Source organism: Carassius carassius, chromosome 15 (assembly GCF_963082965.1).
Source record: "Carassius carassius chromosome 15, fCarCar2.1, whole genome shotgun sequence".
Classification (NCBI taxonomy): Eukaryota; Metazoa; Chordata; class Actinopteri; order Cypriniformes; family Cyprinidae; genus Carassius; species Carassius carassius.
In genome coordinates this window covers 26576314-26588559 of record NC_081769.1, presented here as the reverse complement: position 1 = coordinate 26588559, position 12246 = coordinate 26576314, and the positions used below count along the sequence as shown (strand labels likewise).

The following is a 12246-nucleotide window of genomic DNA, read 5'->3' as shown; positions in this document are numbered from 1 at the left end:
TTTAAATGTAAATATTAGATTAGAAATGTCTTTGCAACCAAATGAAATAAAATTAAATTGCACTAAAACTAAAATTAAAAATAAATTAAACCCAAATAGTAAATAGGTAAATATGCAAATAAAAAAATAACCATATTTACAATAAGCAAAATTACTTGAAAAAAAAAAAAAACTAGATTTAAGATGAAAACTGATAAAAGTAAATAAAAATAAAATCTAATTCAAAATATTTTCATTGTGATGTTTCTATCAGCTGTTTGGACTCATATTCTACATTTTTGTTGGCCTGAGGGCAAGATAGAAAGATATATAGAAGGATGGATGGATGCAGGGTGTGAAGGGAAGTCGTGGCCTAATGGTTAGAGAGTCGGACTCCCAATTGAAAGGTTGTGAGTTCGAGCCTCGGGCTGGAAGGAATTGTGGGTGGGGGGAGTGCATGTACAGTTCTTTCTCCACCTGCAATACCATGACTTAGGTGCCCTTGAGCAAGGCACTGAACCCCCAACTGCTCCCCGGGTGCCGCAGCATAAATGGCTGCCCACTGCTCCGGGTGTGTGTTCACAGTGTGTGTGTGTTATCACTGCTCTATGTGTGTGCACTTTGGATGGGTTAAAAGCAGAGCACGGATTCTGAGTATGGGTCACCATACTTGGCTGAATGTCATGTTGCTCTCATTTGCTGGGGGGGATGCGTGGGATTTCCCCCTTTCTGGTCAACGTATCCCCACCTCTGCTTAATTAATTTTATCCCCGGTTGGGATAAATCTATCCCCCCCTCAAAGTGATCAGTGCTACTACAATAGTGGTGAGATGGATCACAAAACTTATCACGGATCCGTGGTTTGATTAAAGTCAATTTTATTTTACATTGGCTGGCTCTGCCTCTTTGTAGCCTTGCTCAATGTCCCGCCCACGGCGCTATCTGATCAGCACAAGTCACAATACGACGCACTTACGTCATAAATATGCTAATTAGCGCATGACGTCATCTAGTTCATGTTCTCATGATTTATTTTTATGAATTAAAATTTTTCAAAACAACCCCCCCCCCCTCTGTTTTTTTTCACAAATCGCACTCTGGATGGATGGATGGATGGATAGATAGCTTTGTAAACACCAAATGATAAAAAATGAGCAAAATTATCCTTAGCCCATCTCAGAAAGCTCCACTTTCACCTCCCATAATACCTTCTTCCTCTGAACTAGTCAACATTTCCAAAGGCATCACATCAAGCCAGGTGCAGCAGTGATGGAAGAGAGACATTAAAGGCTTCTAAGCATAAGCAGAGGTAAATTCTGCCCTCCTCCTCCTGTCCTTCTCAGCATGCCTTTGGTGGGTGGCTGGGTCTGTTATGTCCCCTCTTTCCGTGACGGTGTCTGGCTGCACGGTTTGACTGCAGCCCACACTGCTGCTTCAGTGGAGGGTATGTGTCCGCCCACACAGGTGCAGGCCGGCCCACTAATCCGCCGCTCAGCGGTCAGTTTCAGACATGATAAGGGTCAAACTGAGACTTGGCCCAGGCATGCAGTTCTATGCCTGGGAGATCTGGGGAAGTGTGCTGGCTTCGAGCCCTTCTGCCATGTTCAAAAAGAGGCATCCCACGTGGGGCTGGACACAGACTGTGGGTTTTATGTGGGCTGTACATGTGCGTGCACATTCGAAAAATACAAACTGATACAGAAATGAATGAAAGGGCCTTGGTAATTGGACTGGGAGTCCTTTTTATACTATGAAAAATGTTCTAGGTTTACACTGTGCATATATATAGTGCTTATTTGTTAGGGTCTGCAGTTAATCTGCATCATAAACAAAACTGTTCCATTTCTATGGCAGCAATGAAGTTCCAAGAAGTCATTTCCTCACAGATTTTAATTCCCTTTACCTAGAAGTTTAAAACATGATGGCTGTTAACAAGTCAGTGAGGAACTGTTGAGATGCCCTGTTGTGTACAAATGGAGGTCTTTGAGGCCAAAGTATCCATTTATTATTCAATTCTGGTTCCTTTTTTAACACACTGCTGCATGATTTTCAGCTATATCACAACAGATTTACAATCAAATTCAGAAACTATCTGTATTTTTTTTATACAATGGTATGGCCAATATGTTAATTTATTTTTCATTTTTATAATGAACATTGTCTCTTAGTGTAAAAAGTCAAGTCACATTTGTATGGCAGAATGTATATTTACAGGATGTTGTTATTTATTTATTTTTTTCTTAACTTACACAATCACAAATACCCTGTCAATAAAAATTGAATGTGATCAAAAATAATCACAAAAAACCCATAAGCTCACAATACAGTGTGCAGACAATTTTTTCATACAAAGTGGTGGCCTAGTGGTTAGACAGTTAAACTCCTAACTCTAAGGTTGTGGGTTCGCGTCTGAGGTGCCTTTGAGCAAGACACCGAACCCCAAACTGCTCCCCGGGCGCTGCAGCATAAATGGCTGCCCACTGCTCTGTGTGTGTGTGTTCACAGTGTGTGTGTGTGTGTTCACTGCTGTGTGTGTGCACTTTGGATGGGTTAAATGCAGAGCACAAATTCTGAGTATGGTTCACCATACTTGGCTGTATGTCATGTCATGTATGTCACTTTGTAAAAGAAGCCAATTTGAGGAAGGCTAATATCTTATTATTTTTATATTGTTCTGACATTTAATCTATGGCAAAATATACAAGCAATAAAACTGTAAGCAACACACTGGGATTGACTTCCTGTTTTATTTCTAGTCTAGTGAAATTTTCTGACATTTTGCTCTGCCAAATGTGCCCATAAAGACAGAAAACCCTTGAAAAAACCTACATGGAGACTCCAAGAGGAAAACAGCTTCAGAAATTGACTCAATAGAGCTGTTCAGATTGTAGTCCTATAAAACCTGGAAGAAAGTAATTTCAGTGTGGTTTTATGAGGTTAGTGGTTTATCAGTAAAATCAGGTCCATATCACTACTTAAAAAGAAATTATACAAAGTGAACACTTTAAGTATGAATTCTCTAGTTTAAGCAGTTTATAAAAAGTTGCTAAATTCTACACTACCATTCAAAAGTTTGGGGTTGGAAATATTTTGTAATGTTTTTGAAGTCTCTTATGCTCATCTGTTTTCTGATGTCATATATATATATATATATATATATATATATATATATATATATATATATATATATATATATATATATATATAGATATATATAAAGATATATATGTAAGACTCTCACATTCCTTGTTAAACCAGCTAACAGATTGGCATTTAAATGCTACTACTGTATGATAATGCATAACGGACACAACATTAAAATGCAGTAGTAGTCTGTTGTCATGCTGTTGATGGTTCATTTGAAGAAATTGGTGAATCAATGAGTTGGAGCCGCTCTCAGATTGCTCTCAATTTCACCAGCTCAGAGCAGAAGGATCAGCTGTAGTTAGCTCATGCCGCTGACATGCATATTGAAGGATCTCTTTCACCCAAATGAGTCTGTAAACAAGATGTGAGGGCAGCACTGGCAACACAACTCGCAGGAATAAGAGTCAAGGAGCAGTTATTGGGATATTTACAGCACATAAAGCACAAGGCTATTGATTTGAGAGGCAAAGAGGCTCCCCGGTTAGTTCTGTCATTGCTGACTCATTAAACTGATATATTACGCACTGTGCTCTTCCCTCTGCCACCTTGCCTGTTTCCAAACAAATCAGTCCAGCACATTTCCAATAATACTTTGCACTTTTGCTTTTGTGAAGGATCTCACTGTTAATCACCCACATTTGTCACATATAACTTTTTCTAAACATCTAAGGACATATGTACACCTGGTTTAACATCCAGTTTTGATGATCAGATCATAAGTTCATATTTCTGCTTACACCTGACATCAACATTTATAATTAAACATCTCCTGTGAACATTTGATGAGCAGTTTCATAAACCTAAAGACTATTTTAAAGCCTTATCTTCAGAAAGAGTCTGACAAACTTTACTTTGGGGATTCGAATTAGGCCAATCTATTTTTTAATGTAACTGACTTACAAAGATTCTCATGAAGTTACGATAACCAAAAAAAAAAAAAAAAACTGAATATATAGTTTAAATGCAATCGTCCTGATTCTTTTGAGGGAATGTGACTAACTAACTAACTAACTGACTAAAAATAACGAATAATCAACAATAAATAATGAAATAAAAGAAAATAAATAACCAATAATTAATATTAAGAATGAAATTAATAAGTAATAGTGAATTAATCATTTAAATAAACCATTTGAAAAATTAAAATATCAAAACCACAGCAATAATTAAATAAATAAATAATTTAAATAAACCACTAGAATATATATATATATATATATATATATATATATATATATATATATATATATATATATATATACCTCTATTTAGCGTTGTATGCTTACCTGAAAATCCACCTGAAATTGATGTTACTATCAGGTTTAAGCAGGGTCTAAGGTACTGCTTGTCACCCAGGGATCATTTCACCTAATTTTTCATAAAAAAAAAAAATGCACTGCCAACAGCTTGGGGTTATAAGGAGATGTACTGTAGAAAGAAATAATCACAAACTGTGCAGTGCATGAAATCACCAGAACCGAATGGCCCATGTTTACATAGATCCACAGCTGTTAATTCTCTATAAAGCTATGCAGCTTTTGGAGCCAGTCCCTAGCACACAAGCTGGCAAGCTCTCCTGAGCTTATAGTTTGTTATGGCACTGAACCAAACAGCACAGCTTAGTGTGAACCCTCCCCCACCCCCACCCCCTTCCCCACTCCTTTCTCTAAAAACCATAGGGCGGTATGCTACAGGGTCTCTTAAAACAGTTATCCAGTCAACCTGAGATATAAAAGACATGCTTAATCGGTGATTGAAGGGTGAGCAAAACAAATATGAGTCGGAGGGATGAATTAACTAAACAGCTCAGCTAATAATGTAATTAAAGAAAAAAAATAATATGTCTTTCCAAATCTGTATGCATCTCTTTCTTCTGTGGAACACAAAAGAAGATACTTAGAAATTTATTAATATTTTAGTTTCTTTGTCCATATAGTGAAAGTCTGTAGAGTCCAATGCTGTTTGTGCCCCAGTATTATTCAAAACATATTTTTTCTTTCTTTTTTTTCTTCTATTTTTTGCTTACTGGAAGAGGATAAGGCCTGTTCAAACCAAGAATTAAAAAATTAAAATAAAAAAAATAAAAAGATAAGCATTCACATCAACGCATGATAATGTTCTGTTTATTAGTGTGAACGGCAGTTCTGTCATCTGCTGCGTCCAAAGTTAAGGCTCTTGAAATTCTGATAGATTCTCATTGTTAATGTTTATATTGTTTATCAACTTAAAAAAAAATGTTTTGACAGTGATTCCACTGATTCTGAAAGTGTTGTTATCATTACAGTAATCATGTATTTTGGTTTGGACTTCCTATTCTCATAGAATTAGAATGATTATTTATTGATATTTTTATTTTATATATATATATATATATATATATATATATATATATATATATATATATATATATATATATATATATATATATATGAAACAAAAATGTATTATAATTTTAAAATATACAACTACTTATATAACTATATTTAACTATATAACTATAATAGTATCTCATTGATACTAAAATAACAAATGTATGAAAGGCCTTTATACAGGTATGGAACAGCATGAGATTTTTGGGTGAACAATCCTTATAAAAAAGGGACTCAAGTTAGGCAGAAATATATATATATATATATACATACATACATACATACATACATACATACATACATACATATATATATATATATATATATATATATACATACATACATACATACATACATACATACATACATACATATATATATATATATATATATATATATATATATAGTTTAAATGCAATTGGCCTGATTCTGCAAGTTATGCAGAAATGGGAACAACCACCTAACAACCACTCACAGCATCATAGCAACCACATAACGTAGTAGCACCTTCAGCACAGAAAGCCATCCATTACAGTTTCTTCTGAAATTAAGTGAGAATCTAGCATTTAATTTAGAAAAGATATAATAACAACATAAATTAGATAGTTGTAGGTTAAAACAGAAGTGATGGAAATTGAAATCTCTACATCAATTAGTACTTAAGAGTTCTCGATTTATAAAAAAAAAAAAAAACTGATATGGCAGAGAGTGTTTGAGTTTAATGATTTTTTTAAGTGACGAAATCTCTCAACTGTTCTTATTTGCTCAAGCGCTTGATAAAAGATGAGATCTTAGCACCAAAGTTCAAACAACTTATGCTAGCTGTTTCACTCTATTTCACAAATGCGAGTTAAGAGCTACTTAATTAAAGATGCTATCTGCTTTCAGTTTCACACACGCCGCTTAAAAAGAGGTATGTGCATGTTGCCAGAGGAAAAGCGGGAGAGCGGAGAGGGTACGGATCGATACGAGAGGGAGTCCAGGCTGTCACTCAGCCTCGTCTCCCCAAGGGAGGCCGCGAGAGATCGAACACATAGATAAACATCTCATGGAAATGGAGTCAGTCCTCAACCCAGTTTCCAACACTCTTCCTCCTCACAGATGAATGAGAAAAACCAATGAAGTAATGAATGAGTCAATGAACGAATAAAAGTAGATTGTGAGGATAAATTAATAACAGAAGAGTGTAATTGTCAGTTGGCCTTTCAGAGATGAATGAGGAGGTAATCCATCTAACTGATAAAATCCCACTCCCCTCAGAGAGGCTGCCCATGGGTGAAATATTAGTCTGAAGAGCTTTCACCGCATTTGCGTTTGGTGGTGAAAAATAGCATCCTGATACGCCGGTTCAGGTAACACAAATGTCAAGAACCAATTAGGTAAGCAAGATTGTTTTGACACCTTTTTCTTTCCTTTTCCTTTTCAGATGAATTTTTCTGAAAGTTTAAAACAAAGGGCAACTAGTGACCTGCTTTAGTTGAAATTCATTTTTCTGCATTGCATTTTGACAATAAAGCAGGTACTTTTTATTATTATTATTAATATGTAGGAGGCAAATTTTGAATTGGTATTTTATGGCAATATTATGTTTTTCAATTAATCAATCAAATCAATCAATCAATCAATCAGTTTTATCAGAGACAATTTATAAGAGACATGCTACTTCCTTAGTCCTCAATACAACTATATAAGGAAAACCCGTAATGGCAAAGATGGCGGTTTGTTTCATTTTTGTTTCGTTGGTTTGTGTTGTCCCTACAGTATTTTTTCTCACTTTCTTTTTTATGTTGTTATTTTTATTACAGGCTGGGCACAGCAGATGTAGCTCACCTGTGGTCTTGCTCTCATTTTCTGGCTGAGACTGCAATAATGATGATAAGCAAAGTAAGAAGCAGCACTCCAGCGATTAGCAGAAAACATTTCCTCCTCCTCAGCTGCCTCTGGAAGACAGAATAAAGAAGAAAAAAATGAGATATTACTGTATGATTAGGCATAATGATAGTTCACCAAAAAATTAAAGTTATGTCCTTTTCATGTCATGTTAAACTTGTTGAAAAGTTTTTTTAGCCCCACTGTTAAGTACAAATAAAGAGATGTTTGGCAGAATGTTCATGTTGCTCATTTCCGATGTGAATGCTGATCAAGGGCTTTGATACTCAATAAATAAATAAATAAATAAATAAAGCATTCCATACAACAACATGCCCTAGATTTTCTAAAGACATGCACAGATTGCCAGAAAAATTATTATTATTATTTATTTATTCATTTTTTGAGCTTGACAACCCCTGGTCACCATTCACTTTCATTGGAGCTGTGTTGTTGTGTTCCACTGAAGAAAGAAAGGCATACAGTTTTGAAACATGTGAGTGACTGATTTATCCAAAACTTACAAAAACAATGAGCTACTATCAGGATACCAAAAATACTAGTTGGTCTAGTGAGAAGGGAGAATGCATTCAGACAGCATCCAGCTGCATAGTCTTAATAGGCTAACCACAAAAGCGAGACTTGTGAGTCAAATAGATTTGTACACAAAAAAAAATCTATAGAATAAATTCTTTCTCGGTAGCCCGCCCCTGTTAAAATCAATAAATCAACAGTCATTATCCAGTACGAACGGCTCTTCTAGGTACAAAAGGACCTGCATGGAATAAAAGAACAAAATTACACCATAATTTTCCAAACAGGTTCCTGCCACCGACGCAATACCACAATACGAAATGAAGGTGCTGCCATCAATTGACCTCTATAGGCTCTCTACTCAATACAGAGACATGCTTTGAAAATGATTTCTCAAAGACAGAATTGAATTGTGGCCTAGAGTCAAGAGCTGCTGGCCAAGCATGAGAGAGCTGCATTCTCCAGTGTGCTCAAGTTCTGGCTGAACGGCATCCACAAAACCCATCTGGCTCTCTGACACTCTTCGTCTCTGATAAGGCTCCGCGGTGGGAGGAAGCCCTGCTCTGTTTTCAAAAGAATTTTGGAAAATTGCCGAAAGTGTCATTTGGACTTTCAACGTCTAAGTCCAAAACACCCCTGCGGATCTTTTGCTTTGTCGTGTTGAGAAATTAAGATCCAGTTTAGAACCAATGCAACCAACAAGTGTGGGAATAATAAACAACAGTGAATGGAATTTGTTTGCTGAGTGCGTTTCAATATAATTTTTTTCCGACTCAGCGGGCGGCTCCGACATTTGGAAGAGTAGAATCTGTTTTGAAATGCCCTTCCCTGCTCACCATCATTTTTTTTTTCTTTTTTTTTTGACAAAGCCAGAAAGAGCAGCAGTCGTAGACCACAGCTAGGCTGGAGTCTTTAAATCCTGACGTGCTTCAAAGCGCGAAGAGCAATTCATCTTCTTATCTGAGACTGGAAACAGGCTTTCTATGTGGAAGTGTGCATGTGGGGGGAGGGAGGGAGAGAAGGAGGCACAAAAAAAAACTGCTGTCGAGTAATTTTCCATTTAAATGTTCCACTCCACAACAATTTGCATAAGCAGCCCTGCGTCTGTGATAAGAAGATTGGTAATTTTCAAAGGCTCTGTAGGGATTGGGAATTAAAAGCCTCTCTCTGCTATCTCCTCTCTTGCAGCTGGTCACCACAGATTCCCTCGCTTCTTTCTTACATTTCTCCAAAAGCGCGCCTTATAAACTTTCTTTCCCTCCACCAGTTTGCTCTATCATTCAGCCTACAGTCTCTCTGCGCTGATTTTCACTCTGTGTTATCCCGGGCCTGCTCTGTCATTCAGAGAAAACAGGAAAATAAATCAGGTAAAAAGGGAACAAAAACAGCTTTAGGTGACAATACAACTGTTGCTCCATTTCGGAGCTTGAGTTTATTCCTGATGCTGCGGTGGGGAAGTGAGGTGGGGATGGAGAGTGCAGACATTCACAGAGTGAGAAAGAGAAAGGGAAAATGACTTAAGGATAAAAAGAAAGCTGATGGAGTGAAGTGCTGGCGAGAGGAGAAAATAGGAAAAGGGAAATTAATTTTCTCTCTCTCCATGTACCCAATTTAGTCGAGATGCTGTAAAGCACTAAAACTAAAGCACCTTGATATTGAAAAACTGTTCAGGGGAGTCTTATAAATGATAAAAGTACTGTATGAATATGCACTGATAATTTCATTAGAAGCTTTGATTTAGTTCTTAAAGTTTTTGACTGTGATTTGAATTGTAGAGAAATTCAGATTATACCATATTGTTCTGGGTAACAATACACTACTGCTCAAAAGTTTAGGGTTGGTATTTTGCATTTTTTTATTTATATTGTTTTTGAAAAGTCTCATGCTCACCAAGACTACATGAAAAACAGTAGTATTGTGAAATATTATCACAATTTAAAATAATGTATTTCTAATTTTAATTTATCTTAAAATTAATTTAAATGTCTGTAGGCAAATCTGAATTTTCTACATCATTTCGCCAGTCTTTAGTTTCACACGATTTCTTATTATTTTCAATATTTAAAGCAGTTGTGCTGATATAATTTTTGATGAAACCATGATACTTTGTTTTTCAGTATAATTTAAAGAAAGGAAAACATCAGCGAAAACATCACAAAAATAGCGTTTATTTGAAATAGAAACATTTTATATATGTAGAGCATTGCGCTATCAAGCGCAAGGTTGGGGGTTCGATTCCCCCGGGAACACATGATAGGTAAAAATTGGTAACCTGAATGGCACTGTAAGTCGCTTTGGATAAAAATTTATTGCATCCTTTGTAAATGCATGTATTAATTTCTTTAAAAAATTATATAGTCTCAAAAAATGTATATGCTTTACTAAATTAGAAACTGTCTGTCACTTTTTTGACATGACGTGTGCTTTTTGTTTATTGAGCTGACAAAAGAAATGTGCTCATGTGTGATTAAATTGTAACAGTAGTTTCATTTTTGGGTGAACTATCCCTTTAATTGTAATGAGCTTTATCAGAACTACCAACCCGATCTCATGGCATTTCGTACATATTTTACGAGGCATGAATTAATACGACTTTTGCTAAATTGTAGATATTTTACGAGTTTCCCAATTCCCATGAATTCGTAACATTAACCCTGTCACTAATCCTACCCATCACATATTGTACAAAATCGTACGAGTGAGGTTAGCCACCTCGTCAAATACATACGAATTGGTCATGAGATTGTGTTGGAACTACAGTACCATTCAAGTCACCTAGTGGCTGAATAAGAGAACTAACTAAAAATGTGATTTAAATCTTAGCCTTTTCTTGAATTTGTATGATTCCACATTTGATTTAACATATGGAAAACTGTGCATTTTGGCACTTGTAAAAGACTATTACATGAGGGGATATGCAACATACTATTTTTGCTTGACAAACTTGTCATGTGACCACAAATGGATTTCCAGCCATAAAGAAGGGTGGGACATATCTGCTGACCTCTACACCAGAAATTCAGCTAAATTAACCCAAGTAACAAATCATCAACAATGTAGAAAATGTTTACTTCAACACATTCAAGTCAAATAGATGGACATCAAATTTTCATGAGAAACAGAATGACATTGCTTTTAAGAGAGAGAGGGGGGGGGGGGTCATTTACCTTGTGTGACATGAGAAATGTCTTTATAATGTCATAATAACGCAACATGATGATTACCCACATAATATTATGCTGCCTTTATCTCATCTGCTCAGAAAATTGAAGGTCCATAAAATAAATAATGTTTGCTCTGCCACTGCTTGGCTTGTAATCGGCTTACGCGCAATTTACATGAAAATTCTGAATCCAAGTCTTCCTGATTATGATGTTTAAAAGACATGGCAAATAAACAGGAACTCGAGGTCCCCACTTTGCAGTTTAGCCTTCGGAAAACACAAGTCCTTCTCTGCCTCAGGCTGATATTCACACAAGAGTGTGAAAGCTCCATGAAAGAATTTGATGTGTCTAGACTGCCAGATGTTTGAATTACACTTTTTGTAACAGAGATTGAAGCAGCTGCTTTAAAATAATTGTTCAGGGACAGTTAATGAAAAGTTTATTGTTTTGTCCTTAAAAAAGTTTTGTCCTTAAAAGTACCACAGTATCTCCATGATTTAATCACTGTAACGTAGTACTGTACAGTAGGGTAGCATTAACAGCAGCGACTTTGGCAAGCTTGCCAGTTGCCACATTCCAACTCATGGAGAATAATGCTCCTGTGCTAAACTCTCCACAACATCTCCTCATTCACATACATATTCATTCCACTTCAGCTCCAATATTACAGACAGGCCTATGTGGCAGTCATCACCACCAGCTAAACTCCATTCATCACCATTACCTAAATTACACTGCATGATTGATTTGCATTGCTGTGCCTGATCACAGCATGACACAGCACTGATCAGCTGCTTTCTGCATTCATTAAACAAACCTACCAACAAACTTTCAACATGAAGAGAATTACACTTGCAAAGAATGAGTAAACTACAGAACAGAACAGAAACTTTTTCTAAAAAAAAAAAAAAAAAAAGTGAAGTGACATTCAGCCAAGTATGGTGACCCATACTCAGAATTTGTGCTCTGCATTTAACCCATCCGAAATGCACACACACAGAGCAGTGAACACACACACACACACTGTGAGCACACACCCGGAGCAGTGGGCAGCCATTTATGCTGCGGCGCCCGGGGAGCAGTTGGGGGTTCAGTGCCTTGCTCAAGGGCACCTAAGTCGTGGTATTGAAGGTGGAGAGAGAACTGTACATGCACTCCCCCCACCCACAATTCCTGCCGGCCCG

General features: G+C 36.5%; 1 protein-coding gene across 2 annotated transcripts in view; it reads right to left on the bottom strand.

Moving 5' to 3' along the window:
- Window positions 1–12246, bottom strand: part of tsnare1 (T-SNARE Domain Containing 1) — a 150179-nt gene that overhangs the window by 9956 nt on the left and 127977 nt on the right. For both annotated transcript variants that reach the window (XM_059567091.1, XM_059567092.1), the window contains exon 11: window positions 7326–7435. In XM_059567091.1, the coding sequence (XP_059423074.1) occupies window positions 7340–7435 (96 nt within the window). In that variant the 3' untranslated portion in view covers window positions 7326–7339. The remainder of the gene's footprint in view (window positions 1–7325; window positions 7436–12246) is intronic.